We start from the raw sequence: 17,454 nt of genomic DNA, 5'->3' as shown, positions 1-17,454 counted from the left end.
CTACGGTGCAATGATGCATTTGGGACACAGGGTGGTACCGAGAAAATTTGCCTTAAGAACTATGATTGGACAGCTTCCGTCGATCCAAGGTGAGTGAAAAGGCTTCAGAGCTTCAGAGTTGTGCCATGGGAACATGGGAAGGAGCTTTTTAACCCCTGAGAAAGAAGCCTTCTCCCCCTTTGTGCTGACTGGCGCCTATCAGAGTGAAGAAGAGCATTGAGGAGTTGTTCCGTATGCTCCAAAGCTAAGCGTTTAGGAACACCGAGAACACAAGGGGCTCCCGTTTCGAGAGAATGTGGTGCAAGATCCGCTACTTGCAATGGACCTTCAGGGAAAACACAACTTAAGACGCCTCAAAAGGTGATATTGGAGTAGTCCAAATCAGTTGCCGGTGTATGTGCACAGGAAATAATGGATTTACCTTAAAGGCAACGCCTAGAGTTCTGCTGCCAGCCAGTGCAGACAACGCTGAGCTAGATGGATCATTGGTCTGGCTCAGGATAAGGCAGATTCCTATCACTGCCTTGTCCCTTATATGCACAGTACGACTCTGCAGTCTGCAGAGAGTGCTTCACATGCAAGTTTCAAAGGTCTCAGGAGCCTGTTCTGCACAACTAAGTGCAGTGCTTTTAGTGCGGCTACTCCTGATCTGTGAAATAACATCCCTTTTGAGATATGATAGGCGCTCACAGTCTACAGTTTGAAGCTATGTTCTGACATGCTTTTCCAGTTGAATGAATAGGTCTCTGCCATGGGTACCTGTGTGTGTGTGTGTGCGCGCGCGCGCGCACGTTGGGTTTTTTGTATTGTTTTTAAACTGATTTTTAAGCTGTTTTTATTGTACACCGCCTTGAGACACATATGTGCAAGGCCAAAATAATAGTAAGAATAACAAGGGTAATAATGACAAATACAGTGGTACCTCGGGTTAAGTACTTAATTCGTTCCGGAGGTCCGTACTTAACCTGAAACTGTTCTTAACCTGAAGCACCACTTTAGCTAATGGGGACTCCTGCTGCTGCCACGACGCCGGAGCACAATTTCTGTTCTCATCCTGAAGCAAAGTTCTTAACTTGAAGCAATATTTCTGGGTTAGCGGAGTCTGTAACCCGAAGCATCTGTAACCTGAAGCGTATGTAACCTGAGGTACCACTGTAACAACAGCTAATAAAGCTCTGCTATTTTAGGGCTGGAGATTGTGGCAGGGGAAACCTTAAGTGCCACCCACGGCCTTTTCGATGCTCTCCTCTTTTTGAAAGCAGCCTGTGGAGCCGACGGCCTTTACCGGCACACTTTTTGTAAATATAGAAAACACCTGGCCCCGTTTCTGATTACAAGCCCTGCTGAGTCCGGCCCACGAGGCCGCGTGACTCCAGTCTGAAACGGCTTCTTCGAATCCAGGTCAGAGCCTTCAAAGTGGCGGCAGCTTTTGTGCACTATCTCAGCCACTCTAAGAAGTGGTTTTCCTTCCTAGCACACCGGCCCCCTCTCTTGGCTTTTCCTACCTTGAGACTCTAATGCAGGGAGCCAGAGAACATATGCAGACCCTGCCTTGGACACTTAATTAGGTTGTGTGTGAGTAATTAACAATTCCTGCCAGCACTTGCGCATGCAAGATATCGCACCGCAGATGCGAGCTGAACCTTGTTACGTCGGCACCTGTAGGTCCCGTAGCCTCGGTTTAAGAGAGCAGCTCAGATCTGGGTCACACTTTTTTTGCTTACTCCTCTGATAAATATAGTTGTTGAAAGCCAGCACCTTAATCCTTTTAACAGTCTCTGCTGACTAAAAGGATTGTCCCTGCGTGGGCGTTTGCTGCTATAAATATTCCTGGGTTATCGGCCACCTACGGAGGGTTTCCTTCATCCCCGGGCCTATTACATAAATTAGAAGCCTGGGCTGGTTTGAAATAAATACTCTGTTGTTTTTTCTCCATGGGCAAGGCCTCTTCTGATAACCTGCCTTTATCTTGAGCTGTCCTTTAAACCAGGGGCGGCTAAGCACCCGATTTGGCCCCTTAAGCAGATCCTGCAAAATAAAAAAAATGAACTGGGCCAGGTGGTTGCCAAGGTTGGGAAGCTAATAATAATAATAATAATAATAATAATAATAATAATAATAATAATAATTTTTATTTATACCCCGCCCTCCCCAGCCAAGGCTTGGCTCAGGGCGGCTAACAAGCAATAATAAAAACAAGTTGAATGAATATAACTTAAAAACAAGATTAAAATACAACATTAAAATATTGGAACATTAAAATATTAAAATGCAGCCTCATCACAGGAGGAGAAAGGAAAAAAGAAAGAGGGGAAGGGGATCAAGTTGATTCCAAGCCAAAGGCCTTGGGATCAAGTTGATTCCAAGCCAAAGGCCAGGTGGAACAACTCTGTCTTACAGGCCCTGCGGAAAGAAATCAGATCCTGCAGGGCCCTGGTCTCATGAGGCAGAGCGTTCCACCAGGCTGGAGCCAGTGTTGAAAAGGCCCTGGCTCTGGTTGAAGCCAATCTAACTTCCTTAGGGCCCGGGACCACTAGTGTGTTGCTATTTATGGACCTTGAGGCTCTCCGTGGGGCATACCGGGAGAGGCGGTCCCGTAGGTACGAGGGTCCTAGGCCGTGAAGGGCTTTTTTTGCAGTCTGAGGTCCGCATTCCATCCTAGACGACCTTCCCAGGGCCGGTGCTGGGAGGAGCCAAAGGCAAAAGTGGGTGGAGCAATACCTTTTTACCTTTGTATTGTGGGCTGATTTCTTCACATTCACAAGCCCCTCTCTGTTCTCCATCCAGGCAATTGAGAAATCATAATTGGAGTCCAAGGGCACATTCTGCTCCACAAAGCCTCACGTAATTGAATTTTTGTTGTTGTCCTGCTTTTAATCCCCAACACTACAGGTTTACAGTGGTACCTCTGTACTTAATTTGTTCCGGAGGTCCATTCTTAACCTGAAACGGATCTTAACCTGAAGCACCACTTTAGCTAATGGGGCCTCCTGCTGCCGCCGTGCTGCTGGAGCACGATTTCTGTTCTTATCCTGAAGCAAAGTTCTTAACCTGAAGCACTATTTCTGGGTTGGCGGAGTCTGTAACCTGAAGAGTATGTAACCCGAGGTACCACTGTATAGTTCAAAAGTACACAAACAGTCAAAGGTATCAGAGATTTCTCCAGGGTCAACAAGTTCATTTATCGAAGTGTTTCCAACATCACACCTCTTATACTAAACAATGCCTTCCTGTGAAAATGTTGAAAAGTCCAAAATACCCAAAACATTGGGGTTTGGGTTTTTTTGCTGGGTCTACCTCAGTTTTAAATGTAGAGAAGCAATGTCTGTAGTGTTAAGTGTAGCTCTGAAGAAAACAGAGCTACAGTGGTACCTCAGGTTAAGTACTTAATTCGTTCCGGAGATCCGTTCTTAACCTGAAACTGTTCTTAACCTGAAGCATCACTTTAGCTAATTGGGCCTCCCGCTGCCACCAGAGCACGATTTCTGTTCTCATCCTGAAGCAAAGTTCTTAACCTGAAGCACGATTTCTGGGTTCGTGGAGTCTGTAACCTGAAGTGTATGTAACCTAAAGCGTATGTAACCCGAGGTACCACTGTATTTCTTACACATCTCGCAAGGATGTTTAGGAACTAATGAGGCTCTGGGCTGAAAGACACGACACAGTCTCTCCCTGCAAACCCATCAGTCACAGAACGTGATGTGTTAGTGAGAGCTGGAAATTAACTTGTGCTTTGAAATATATCCTCCCTAGGTATCGCATTCCAATAGGGCTCCATGCCAATCTTTCTGAGGGCTCTCCTGTTTGTCCGGCGTTGAAAGCGAAGTCCACATTGCTCAATGAAGAAGGGTTTTTCCACGGAAAGATGGGGATCCGGAGAGCGTTAGCCGATGGTCTCCTGAACATGTCTGAGGTAGGAAGACACACATACAGGGCTTTGCTTGCTAGCCCAGGTGGTATCGACTGTGGGAGAAACCATGTGGTGCTTATTATTATTATTATTTGAAATAGTTTTTATTTGATTTTGCAAGTATAAAATTATAACAATACCACCATATGTTTCCACATTTGCAGATTCTATTCTTTTCTACTGCATCTTTTCCAATAATCCATATTTTATATCATCCCATTGTCTCCATTGCCTCATTACAAGTGTTATTGTAATCCTGTTCGTGTTTTCATCTGCTTACAGTGGTCTCCAAGATAAATTATATCCCCCCCCCCCCGCCAATTCTTTGTTAAAGTTCTGGTCTTCTTGAGTCCTGAGCTTCCTGGTCAGTTTTGCCATTTCGGCATAGTCCAACAATTTGATTTGCCATTCTTCTCTGGTAGGGACTTTATGTTCTTTCCATCTCTGGGCTAATAACATCCGGGCGGCTGTCATGGCATACATAAAAAGTCTTTTCTGCTCCCTTGGAATATCTGCACCTATAATTCCTGATAAAAAGTCCTCTGTTGGGTTTTTGTTGTTGCAAAAGTTAATTTAAACTTTTTTTTATCTCATTGTATATAATTTCCAAGAATGCTTTTCTTACCTTACAAGACTACCATTAAACTTAGGCAGAAAGTTAATAACTAAAGCCCACTTTAAACTGTCTTTGACCTTACCTGCCCACACCTGACATTATGTCTGACATCAGGTGTAGGGGCAGGTGGCCAAGGCTACCCCAAAACACCTTCACAGGACAGTGGGGAGGTCCGTTGGGCCACGTTTGGGAGATCCTTGGTGTTGAACCATGGTGAGATAAGTGGACCGTGCGCATGCATGCACATCTCAGCGTACATGGAAGTTTTGTGTCATCTCAAATAAGATTTACAGTGGTGCCTCGCAAGACGAAAAGAATCCGTTCTGTGATTCTCTTCGTCTAGCGGTTTCTTCGTCTTGCGAAGCAAGCCCATTAGCGGCTTAGCGGATTAGCGCTATTAGCGGCTTAGCGGGCTTAGCGGCTTGGGGAAAAGGGGGGGGGGAAGGAAAAACAACCCGCAGGAACTCGCAAGACATTTTCGTCTTGCAAAGCAAGCCCATAGGAAATTCGTTTTGCGAAGCACCTCCAAAACGGAAAACCCTTTCGTCTAGCGGGTTTTCCATCTTGCGAGGCATTCGTCATGCGGGGCACCACTGTATTTAGTATTGTTCTTATTTTGAATTACTTATGGGGTGGGGGCCCTCTATACCTGAAGTAGCGTCTCCACCCCCATCGTTCAGCCCAGACCCTCAGGTCCACCACTGAGGGCCTTCTGGTGGTTCTCTCACCGTGAAAACGAAATTACAGGGAACCAGACAGAGGGCCTTTTTGGTAGTGGCACCCACTCTGTGGAATGCCTTCCGGGCAGATCTGAAAGAGTTAAATAATTATGTAGTATTTTGTAGGCAGTTCCCTCACTGCGAGAAGTGAAGTTACAGGGGACCAGGCAGAGGGCCTTCTTGGTAGTGGTGCCGTACCTGTGGAATGCCTTCCTGGCAAATCTGAAAGAATAATTATATAATTTTTTCTGTAGGTGTTTTTCTGTTTGGTGAAAGTTTTAATATTTGATGTTGTTGTTCCTGTACTTCTGCTGGAAGTTGCCCGGAGTGGCTGCGGCAACCAGGTCAGATGCGTGGCGTATAAGAAAAATAAGTTACTAATTTATGTGAATTTCCAGGGCTAAGGGCCTCTGAACATCTCCATCTGGCCCTGCTTCCTCACTTGTCTTTTGTTTTTGTTTTCTAAATGAAGGGCGTCTTCTTCATATAGACGGCAACTCTCCTCACCTGCCCTCCTTTCCTTTTACATTCCCAGGTGAAACATGAACTAACTGCGCAGGTTGACTTGTTCCGTGAGCTCACAGGTCACCTGCCTCAACACATGGACGGACACCAGCATGTTCATGTCCTCCCAGGTAAGGCAAATCCACACCTTAGGCAAGGATGAAACACCTTTTCCACTCTGTGGGGCTGCATGTCCGGATTTTTATCTTGCCGCACGCACCCTCTCCTCTCCATTCAGGGGAGCAAGAGGCCTGGTCCGAGTTCCAGGACACATTCCAGTCAGGCAGAGGTAAAGAAAGGTAAAAGACTCCTGGAAAGTTAAGTGCAGTCCATAGCTGTCAACTTTTCCCTTTTCTTGTGAGGAATCCTATTCGGAATAAGGGAATTTCCCTTAAAAAAAGGGAAACGTTGACAGCTATGGTGCAGTCAAAGGTGACTACAGTGATACTTTGGGTTACAGACTCTTCAGGTTACACACTCCGCTAACCCAGAAATAGTACCTCGGGTTAAGAACTTTGCTTCAGGATGAGAACAGAAATCGTGCAGTGGCAGCGGGAGGCCCCATTAGCTAAAGTGGTACCTCGGGTTAAGAACATTTTCAGGTTAAGAAGGGACTTCCAGAGCGAATTAAGTTCTTAACCCGAGGTACCACTGTATGGCGTTGCGGCGCTCATCTCCTTTTCAGTCCGAGGGAGCCGGCGGTTGTCCGCAGACAGCTTTCTGGGTCATGTGGCCAGCAGGACTAAACCACTTGTGGCGCAATGGAGCACCGCGACGGAAACCAGAGCGCACAGAAAGGCCGTTTACCTTCCCGCCGCAGCGGTACCTATTTATCTACTTGCACTGGTGTGCTTTCGAACTACCAGGTTGGCAGGAGCTGGGACAGAGCAACGGGAGCTCACCCTGTTGTGCGGATTCGAACCGCCAACTTCTCATCAGCAGGCCCAAGAGGCTCTGTGGTTTAGACCACAGTGCCGCCTGCGTCTCTAGTCAGGCAGAAACAGGGAAGAAAGGCCGTGGTCTGGGGAGAGGGCGCTTGGGCTTGGAAAGGAGACAAGCCCTGGGGAGAGAGTGCCAAGGACCACACAGACAGGCTTCTGGACTCAAGGCCAGTTCCCTCACTAGCCCTAAGGACATAGCCTCCCCCCCCATGCCTTAGATGATGGGGGCTCTATGACACTGAAGGACTGGAAGCCACCCCTTTCTCCCACACCTCCCCGGGGCTTCAGCTCACAGTTTGCAGGCAGGTTACCTGCCCTGCTAAGGTTGCCTTAAGCCTGGTGGGAGTCTATTTCTCCCCCCCCCCCTTTTTTAATACGTCTTTATTAAATTTTATTGAATGTTACAAGAAAAAAAGAAATGGAAGCCATACATAAAAACATTTATCTGCGCATTTTTCAAAATGCAGATTAGAAAAGAGATGAAAGATAAGATGAAAAGAAACAAGAAAAAGAAAGAAGAGAAAAAATACTTTCCATAACCAAAATACCAAATTCATATTTGAAACATTTTCAGTATATAAATCCTAGTTAAAATATTATAACAGACTTCCACCACATTCACCACACGTCTCTTGGTTATCTAGTTCACCTTAACATCTGTTCTTCAATTGCAATCCATCAATTCTTTGTATTCTCTATATTCTTCACAAGGTTAGTCTGAGCACAACCAAACTTTCGTATTTTTGAGCCCTGTTTGTGTAAATATTCATTTACGCATTCCCATTGTTTCTGTACCATAGTTTTAGATTTATGCCTTATTACGTCCGTCAATTTGGCTAACTCCAGATACTCGCATAATTAACTGTATTTTTTGCTCTATAAGACTCACTTTTTCCCTCCTAAAAAGTAAGGGGAAATGTGTGTGCGTCTTATGGAGCGAATGCAGGCTGCGCAGCTATCCCAGAAGCCAGAACAGCAAGAGGGATTGCTGCTTTCACTGCGCAGCGATCCCTCTTGCTGTTCTGGCTTCTGAGATTCAGAATATTTTTTTTACTGTTTTCCTCCTCCAAAAACTAGGTGCGTCTTGTGGTCTGGTGTGTCTTATAGAGTGAAAAATACGGTACTTAACCATTCCCTTTTGGTTGGGATATTATTTCCTTTCCAGTAACTGGCCACCAACATTCTTGCTGCTGTTGTTGCGAGAATCTATTGGGAGTCTGTTTTGTTGCTTCGCCAGCTCAAAGAGCAGGTGCTCCAGTCACAATTGGAGAGCAGGGAGGTCTCAGCCTTGTCTCTCGCAGTACCCTGCAGTGCCGCAGTCTCAGCGCTTGGGAAGCTGGTTTAAGAATGGATCCGGTTCCAGATCCATCTCACTCACACCCATCCCCAAAGGAGCTCTTTCTGTTCCCATTCAGTCCGCAGTTCACCCGCAGTGGTTCTCTGTATTCCTGTCCTATCCACCCCCACACCCAGGGTGCTGCCTTCAGGATATTACAAGCTGTTCTGCCATGGTACAAAATGATATAGAATAAGAGTAATAGAAGAACATAACATTGAAGACTGGGAAATGTTTATTGGATATATGGGAAATAATTGTGCACAGCTGAAAGCGCTGGCAGCATTAAGATGAATTCAGCAGTGTAAATAAGTTGTGATGGATGCGATAATGGAATACGGAATGGTATAGTTTTTGTAAAATATGCAGGGATTTATGGAATGTAAAATGAACCATGGAAAGAGAAGAAGGGGAAGCCTTTCATATCTTAAGGATGTAAAAATTAGTACAGTGGTACCTCGGGTTAAGTACTTAATTCGTTCCGGAGGTCCGTTCTTAACCTGAAACTGTTTTTAACCTGAAGCACCACTTTAGCTAATGGGGCCTCCTGCTGCTGCCTCGCCGCCGGAGCACGATTTCGGAGAACAGAAATTGTGTGGCAGCAGCAGCAGGAGGCCCCATTAGCTAAAGTGGTACCTCAGGTTAAGAACAGTTTCAGGTTAAGAAAGGACCTCCGGAACAAATTAAGTTCTTAACCCGAGGTACCACTGTATAAACGTTCTCCATTCTTCATTAAATACCTCCTCTTCCTGGTTTCTGATTCTTCCTGTAAGTGTTGCCATCTCAGCATATAGTTCATCCATTTTGTCTTCTGCTCTTCTTTGGTCAGAGTTGTACCATCTTTCCATTTGTGGGCTAACAGAATCTGCACAGCCGTGGTCCTTTGAGATAGCCCAACTTCTCATACCATACTCTGCCTTCATACAGGGAGGGGAGTGAGGTCAACATTTCACACACACACACACACCACAGTTCTTGTGGGGTGCTAGCAGGGCTTTGGGAAGGAAGCACCCACTTCCTTCCCTAAACTGGGGAAGTGCTAACTAGGCTTTGGGAAGGAGGAGGAAGGACTCTCGGACCCTGACGGACCCTTCTTCCCAAAGCCCAGCACCTGCTTAACTGGCTTTGAGAAGGGGTCTGCTGGGGGGGGGGGCAGGCGTCAAATGTTTCCAAGTCTTGAGGGCTGCATGTGGCCCTTGAGCCATGCATTGGACTACCCTGCTCTAACTGTTAGGATATTTCCATTCCACCTTAAAAGGGAGCAGGCTTTGTGAGTCAGAGTCTGCGCATGTCCTGTTCACAGGATGTTTATGTTTGCTATTGCTTTCGTTTTCTCTCTCTGCTGGAGACACTGACGCAGGCAGTCATGTCTTTCTTTGTTCTGATCAACGCTGAATAAAGCTTGTAAATAATGCTCTCCGGAGTGCGACTTCTGCTGTGACTATCTGCTGATAGAGTGTGCATGAGCTCTAGAATGTGCCAAGATAACTTCTAGAAACTCATGTCGCTAATCGATGATACTGCGTGCCTACCAGAGATCGATGGATCGTCCGGCACACGACTTGGGGCCATGATAGACTTTATCTCCCTGGCAGTATCCCAACACTAACCACTGCACCCCACTGGTTCTCCATGACGGCACCATGACTACAGCTCCCAGAATTCTCTGGGGGGAAAGCGACGGCTGTTTACAAACAGCCGCCGATTCTTTCCCAGAGAATTCTGGGAGCTGTAGTTTGTTAAGGGCGCTGAGAGTTGTTAGGAGGCCCCTATTCCCCTCACAGAGCTACAGAGGGCTTTTCACAGTCAGTTCCTCTTCCCAGGAGCAAGAGAGCAGAGGCGGTAATGGACTTGGACTCAAAAGAAAATATGCGCTCTCTTTTTTAAATGCCTGTACTTCCTTGGAGAAGGGGTGCGGGTGGCGCTGTGGGTTAAACCACAGGGCCTAGGGCTTGCCGATCAGAAGGTCGGCGGTTCAAATCCCCGCAACGGGGTGAGCTCCCGTTGCTCGGTCCCTGCTCCTGCCAACCTAGCAGTTCGAAAGCACGGCAGTGCAAGTAGATAAGTAGGTACCGCTCCGGCGGGAAGTTAAATGGCATTTTCGTGCACTGCTCTGGTTTGCCAGAAGCGGCTTAGTCATGCTGGCCACATTGACCTGTACGCCGGCTCCCTCAGCCAATAAAGTGAGATGAGCGCCGCAACCCCAGAGTCGGCCACGACTGGACCTAATGGTCAGGGGTCCCTTTACCTTTACTTTCTTGGAGAGGGACTTTCTAGTAACCTTTTCTCTTCCAGAGATCAGAAACGTGTTTGCACAGGTGCTGGAGGATTACGGGATCACCTATACTCGAGTCCCCATCGAGCCAGACCTTCCCCGCTGCGATTGGATAGACCCACGCTTAATGGCCTTTTACCTGGGCGTGGAGAAGGACTCCCTAAACACAGTGGATGTGTTTAGGAAACACAGAATAAGGTGAGCACCTTGCACTTCGGAAACAACTCTGGTTTTTGCCAGTGCTTGGCTTTCTTCTCGGTTCCCGTAGTTTCCCGCTCACCGAGTGCCTTAAAGAGAGTTTCTGTTTATTACGGCCATAGTCCTGCATTTTAAAAAATGGCTAAAATACGATTATTATAAAAGCAAGATACAATCATTTTTAAAAACAAGCCAGAATAAGAGTAGGGAGATGAGAGAGTCACTGGCCAGCAACTCGAATGATAACTATTACTAAAGCGATCCAGTGGAAGACTGGGGAAGAGGAGTCATGTGTCCGAAACCCAAGATTTCATAAGCAGAATAGTCATAGTGCCTCTAGAAGGCTTGGTGTGTCTTATAGAGAGAGCCTTCTGTTTGGGTGAAAGGGTTCAGAGACTAATTGCACAACAGATTTCCCCCCACCCCACCCCCCAAAAAAATATAAATTCTTGCAAATATTGCAAATGGCAAACATCATCCCCAAATAGGTATTCCCTTTCTCTAAGATTCTGCAACAACAAAAGCGTTCTTCCTCTAAAACATTGGGCAGTACCCACCCGCTTGAGGTGGGTGAGATTACCAATGGGTGGCGCTAATAGGCAAGGGGGCAGAGGGGGGTGGGCACTGGAGGTGTTAAAAAGAAAAGAAAAAAGCTGGTATCACTAGATCATGTCTATCTGTTTTGTTGAATTAATTAAATGAAATTGTTTTAATTGGATTCTGAATAAATGTGCAATTAATTGTATAAAATAACAACAACAACAACAACAACAATAATGATGATGATGATGTATATAGTATGGGAAATGTAGGCCAGAACATCTGGAAGGAACCAGGTTCTCCACCTTTCCCTCTCCCATGTATACTGCAGCCTCAGCAACGCCATCCCAGGAGACTGGAGTCTGGCAGCCATGATCAGTGAGCTACTAATCAGCCAAGTAAAACTGATGTGATTAATTAACCAAGATTCCATTAATCAACTGGCAGCTCAAAGATGAATTCCCCTTCCCTTCTCCTACCAACTGTGATCTTTATGCCTCACAGCACGTTACAGAGCATGAAGGGTCTGGCACCACGGCAATCTCAAAATTACAATATTTTGCTCCAAATAGATTGCATTTCATGATTGGGCAAAAAAACCAGGGGGTGGGAAATGCTTGCTCCCTCAGCACTGCTTGTGCGATTAAACGCTCATCTTCCTCCTTTCGCAGGTGGCCAGATATATATATAGGCCTCAGCACCATGGGCAAAAACATGTCCATCGCCAACATCCTGGGGGCCATTGATAACGCTACAGCGGCTTACCTGCCGGAAGAAGATTCCTCCATTCCTCCTGGCTCGCCGTCACGCTCAGATCAAGAAACCAGAAGTGTAACCATTGAGCTGATGACGCATCCAGGATACCCCAGCGTCCCGCCAGTTGGGGGCTGCGGCGAGGGACCCGACAATTTCTCGCAGTCCTGGGAACGCTTGCACGAACTTGAGACGCTCAAGAAAGCAGAGTTGCAGAGCCACTACAGGACAAGGAACATCCAGCTCTGCGCATTTAAAGACCTTGGGATGTGATGCTGCAGTTGTTGCTGGTTGGGCTGGGCCAGGCTAAGCGTGGTGCTGAGTGAGGTGCAGAGTTAAGAACCCCCCCCCCCAAAAAAAAATAGACCGCATGGTGGGGCACAGAGGCTCCCTTTGCAAGGACAGCTTCCACCCTTTGCAGCTCAGGACAGAGGCGGTGCCCCATTTTCACAGCACTGGGGAGCAGAAGTTGTATCCCTAGGAAGGGAAAGCTTGGACAATAACAGGACCAGCAGGGTAGGATCTATAGATCAGATGGTTCTAGGAGCAGGAAAGATTGCATAGGAAACTATATGGGTCTCTCGTTGTGGGTTGGGCTTCTGGTTTGAACTCTGATACAGAAAAATACATATTTGGATCTGCCAATTCAACATGCTATCAGTCTACAGCAGGCATGTCCAATCGCAGGGTGTCCCTGGTTGATCACGGTATCCTGATCGATGCCCCCCCTCCCCCCCTAAAGCTCAACAACTGTGGTCAATTCAATGGGTAGATCACTGCCAGTCTTTTTATAGTGGGAGTAGATCACAGTCTTCTGGAAGTTGGACGTGCCTGGTCTAAAGATATTGGTCCATTATCCAGGGGATTCGAAGCAGGGAGTGTGTGAACTCAGCACAAAGCGTAAATAAACACTCTTCACTAAGGTCAGCCACCTGCCTCGCCAATAAAAGCTGAACTGGACCACATACATAAATTGTGGGGAATTGGCATCTGTGTCCTTAGTTCTGACAATTTATTTCGCTTTTTCTGGAGAGGCAAGGAGACCATAGAGTCCTGATGTTAAATGCTAGCTTCACTGTCACAAGTTTGGAAATCTGGCTGTCAGGGAACTGACATCGGAGCTAGAGGCGGAGGGAAGGCTCTCAAATGATGCTGGAGAAGGGCCCAGCAGGGAGAGAAGCAGCTCAGCAGCGGGGAAGCAAATCAGCGCAACACCAGGGATAAAGGGGGGCAGATGGGGGAATCGGAGAGAGGGCTCCAGGACTCTTCACCGGACACCAGCGGGGAAAGCACGGGTCCTCCGCTACCCACGCCCTCCCTGTGCAGAAGACTTCCGCGCAGCGAGAGTAGGAGGAGACTTGGCGTCAAACAACTTTTATGTTGGAAAAGGTTTAAGAAACGCCCACTGACAGATTCTGCTAGCGACTGAGGCAGCCACAAAGTGAAGGGCTGTCCAGACAGAAAGGTTTAACAAGGCAACACAGCCAGGAGTGGCACCAACTTGCGCACGAGTAACCCCACACTCATTACACTGGCTGCTGAACAAATTTGCAGGCTGCCGAATGTTGTGGGCAGTTGGGTTGGCGTAGAATGCTGTCAGCCGGTGTGTGTGAAAAACACCGCTTGCACCATGAGAATAGCGGACAGAATATGAAATGTACAAATCGATTTACTGGCACAATGGCAGAAATATTCCCGAAGGGTTCCATCTTGGGGAGCGGTGGGGTCCCCAGATCTAGGGTTGTGTGTTAGGAGCTGACATACACAGATAAGTCATTCTTTGCACAGACCTAGACCATAGGGGTCCATTGCTGCATATGATTTTAAAACAAGTGGCCCTGTGCCAATCATTTTGGAGGCCAACTGGGCTTACCCACAAATTAAACGAAGGTTTCAGCACATGCAGGCGATGTGGAAACAAAATATTAACTCCCTCTTTTTAAAGAGGACTGTCCATGCTATAGTCACTGGACATCTGCATCCAGTCTGTTCTGGCTTTGAGATGGCCATCAGATCAACCCTTGGCTTGATATGGTTCTGTTCCTTGGAGTTATCCTTGGGACCAGACAGAACCAAAAGGCTGCCGTGGGTATGTGGATGGGTGGGATCTCCTAGTATCAGCTGACAACCAGCCGTACAGGAAGTGGGAGAAAGGGTGTGGTCAGTCATGTCTGGCTCCCAATGAAACACCCCTGATCTCCTGTCTCACTTCCCTCTTAAGCACAATCACGGGGTTTATGGTGTGCCAGGGGAAGGATAGTGCCTCTGGTGGGGGACACGTCATGGTTTGTCCACCTTTGGGCCCCACCCTACACCTAGCTCTCACCTGCAGCTCCTAGAAGCTATCAGCATGTGACAGCAGCCACACCCCAGGAACAGCTTCGACTGGCTAAACCAGGTGACTTCCCCCTGCATGCGAAGACTGGCTCTGGCGGACCGAATGGATGAAACCAGTAATGGGTCCAAGGGTCAAGAAAGTGGTTTCTGCTCATGCTGTGGAGGGAAGTGAGTGACAGATGGGAAGGTAGCCCATCTAGGAAGAAAAGGCTATGGAATAAACCCTACACAAATTCAGTGTGGAGCCCCGGAGAGGGTTGGATGGTGTCTTGGAATGCCTCCTTCTGGCAACTCTTGCATCCCAGCCAAGCGTATTGCTCTGCTTTCCTTTGGACCACATTGAGGAGGCTGAGAGGGAGGGTCTTGTCATCTGGGCAGCCCAGGACCTCCATACACACCGACCAGGCTTGTACCCAGAAGAGGACACTTCAGTACTGCCAGCATAGCTGTTTGACTTCGCCCCCCAGAGGCTCACTCCATTGTCTCTCGAGACAGACAGATGCCGGCAACAGGCACAATGATAGTTTCGACCCATTAAAATTACTTCGGACCAGGCATGTCACGTTGTTCTGCTGAGGTTGCCACTGCAGTTCCATCATCAGGGTCGCAATAAATTCGTATTTCCTTATTCTTTTTCAACATTCCCAGTTGTGGATTATTGTTGGGGTGGAAGTGGGGGCAAAGAACAGAAACAACCCAAGACTCACCGAATCTACTAAGTTGATAACAGGTTTTCCATAAGAGCCCTAAGGATTGTACAGTGCAATCCTACATATGCCCACTCAGAAGTAAATCTCACTGCTGGGACAAAGGAAGCTGCCTTATGCCAAGTCAAACAGCCGGTCTACCTAGCTCAGTATTGTCTGAGAACATCAAGAGCCCCGCTGAATCAGGCCAAAGTCCTGTCAAGCCTCCAGAAAGTCCACAAGCAGTACCTGGGTGCAGTCATGCTCTGTCCTTGCGTCCTCAGGAACAGGGATTATTCAGACATACTGCCTTTGATACTGGAGGTAATATACTTTTGAATTACAGCTTGAATTTACAAGCTCTTGTCTTCCTCATTATTGCTTTCCCTTACATGCATCTTCACTAACTGCAGCAAATCTAGGGGCCTTAGTGCTGATGAAGCCTCTGGTGATTGGCTGAACTACCCTGACATCACAGAAGTGCAGGAAGCCCAAGATCCTTTGGCTAGTTCAGGTGAGCTGCTTCTGTTGGCCTAATTAGAAAGCTTTCTGGGTCTCTATCCCTCCCTGCATCGCAAAGATGCTGTGAGAAGGAAGGGGAAGAGACCCGTCTACACTGTTTCAAGCTCCTCTGAGAAAAATAAATAGAATTCATGTTAGGGAACAGGTAGCCAGTTTTTGCTTGTTGTGAGCACAGTAGTCATCAAAAGCCCCAGAATAACCCAGTTTACAAAGATATTTCCCCTTTCTTTTTCAATCATGCCTCTGTGGATGAACTGAGATTACCGGTAACTCTTCCCACATCTAGAAGCATGTGAAGCTGTTTTTATTGATTCAAACAATTGGTCCATCTAGTTCAATATTGCCTACACCTGCTGGCAGTACCTCTCCAGGGTTTTAGAAAGTCTCCTGAGACTGTCTACATGCAAATAATAATTATTATTTAGAAGAAGGTGCTCAGTCACTGAGCTACAGCTGATGATGTGCTATCTTCTTGCCCATGAACATTTGTCTGTAATGGTCTTAAAAGGTGCTACAGGAATATTTGTGGCATTTACGTATTCATGTTACAAAACGAAACCTCTCATGACAACAGAACAGAGGGCATGAGAATTTAACCCAGACAGACACAGATTATTCTCCCCATCCTCTCTTCATACACCTTTGAAAGGATATTAACATTGAATTGTTGCACAGGGAGGGGAGGAAACAGAAGGACTTTAGCTTAATGTTTGCTTGGTGGAAAAGTTTTAACAAACCTAACACCAAGACCGAAAAGCCTACGTTAATAATAATAATAAATGCAAGGGAAGTAAGCCATGCCACAAAGCCTTTGAGAGCATTTTTATTCAGGGTAGCAGAATGGAATTGCAAGAAAGCCTAGACCAATACAAGAAAAGGTGGTGTAGACTTGGATCTCAAAACGACAAGTTTAGAATTCAGCTTTGTTTGAAGAACCAGACAGAACCAGAAGAAAAAAGTGTGAACGCCTGAGTTGACATTGCATCGCCATAGTACTCTTTCACGCATGCCTCAAATTACACTGCTCTACGGTGTATGGGGGGGGGGCAAGTCTTGTTGGCCAATGCAACCCCCACCCCACAACTGTGTGTAAAAGAAATGGGCCTTGGATTTGCAGGCTCCCGCTTCCCTCTAACTCCTGTCATTATGCATAGAAGTGAACCTCTTAATATCCAGGAGTAAGAAGACCGTTTATCGGCTTTCAGGGACTGGGGTTGAGTGGGAAGAGAAGAATCTCTGGACTGGGTGCAGTGCTGCAAGAATTGGCCTTAGCCACGGAGGCCCTCCTCTTAGGAGAACTAGTTTAAATGGGACACCCCTTTGCAAGAAGCCCACCTGACCATCCGCTTTATGCACCTACAAAAACTCTGATTGGCAGGAGTTTGTGGGCTCTTTAGAGAGGCACAGCTGAAGGCAAGCAGGATAATCTTGTAACTAAAGAAGTAGCAGCAGGATCTGAAGCCTTCCGGTTCTCGCGTGTTTTGAATTTCCTTCCCTCAGATGCGGCCCAGCTGTTCTAGGGGAGAGTGGAAAGCCTTGCCTGAGAGAGCAAGTCGCTGAATGCAATTGCAGAAACAGTTTCCGTAACTGGGGGACCTAAAGTAAAATGTGCATCGCCGTGACTACAGAAACTGCTGTCGTAAGACAATGTCTGCGCCTGCAGAGGTTCTGTGTCGTGTGTTAACATTCTCTGCACCGAGGCATCTCTCAGGACAGATCCATTTCTAGCATGCGAACTAGCCTCTCAAACTGTTACACATTGCCTGATCTCAAGACGAGAGGTTAAAAACAGGCATGCCTCCATTCCTAGGTGGTAATAGGAAGCAACACCAGAGCAGCACAAAGGTGGGGATTCTCAACAGTGGTTCCTTGAACAATACAGGCCCTTTTCAGAGAGCACCAGTTCACATATAGGCAGTTTTGACCTGAGAAGTTTACAATTGAAAAGCTATATATTCTCACTAGCAACGTTAACAAGAGTGACGGGTAACATGAGAGCTGTGCGTGTACGGAACTAGGGGGCTAACCATGCTAACGGATGCGACTGGCGGTGAAAACCCAACGGGGCTCAAGTGAGAAGCGCTGGCGATGCGGGATTTACATACACTTCAGCTTGA

At 47.0% G+C, this 17,454-nt stretch overlaps 1 protein-coding gene and 1 long non-coding RNA gene across 6 annotated transcripts in view; one reads left to right on the top strand and one right to left on the bottom strand.

Annotated features, from left to right (window-relative positions):
• The window catches only part of YDJC (YdjC chitooligosaccharide deacetylase homolog), a 120,879-nt gene extending 108,114 nt beyond the window's left edge, over nucleotides 1–12,765 (top strand). For all 5 annotated transcript variants that reach the window (XM_082203416.1, XM_082203414.1, XM_082203418.1 and 2 more), the window contains 4 exons: nucleotides 3,754–3,913; nucleotides 5,781–5,880; nucleotides 10,322–10,499; nucleotides 11,711–12,765. In XM_082203416.1, the coding sequence (XP_082059542.1) occupies nucleotides 3,754–3,913; nucleotides 5,781–5,880; nucleotides 10,322–10,499; nucleotides 11,711–12,065 (793 nt within the window). In that variant the 3' untranslated portion in view covers nucleotides 12,066–12,765. The remainder of the gene's footprint in view (nucleotides 1–3,753; nucleotides 3,914–5,780; nucleotides 5,881–10,321; nucleotides 10,500–11,710) is intronic.
• Nucleotides 1–17,454, bottom strand: part of LOC309521226 — a 274,985-nt gene that overhangs the window by 73,869 nt on the left and 183,662 nt on the right. The window lies entirely within an intron of this gene.

This window comes from Podarcis vaucheri (assembly GCF_965113315.1).
Source record: "Podarcis vaucheri genome assembly, chromosome: 16".
Taxonomy (NCBI): Eukaryota; Metazoa; Chordata; class Lepidosauria; order Squamata; family Lacertidae; genus Podarcis; species Podarcis vaucheri.
This window is presented reverse-complemented; position numbering and strand designations above follow the sequence as displayed.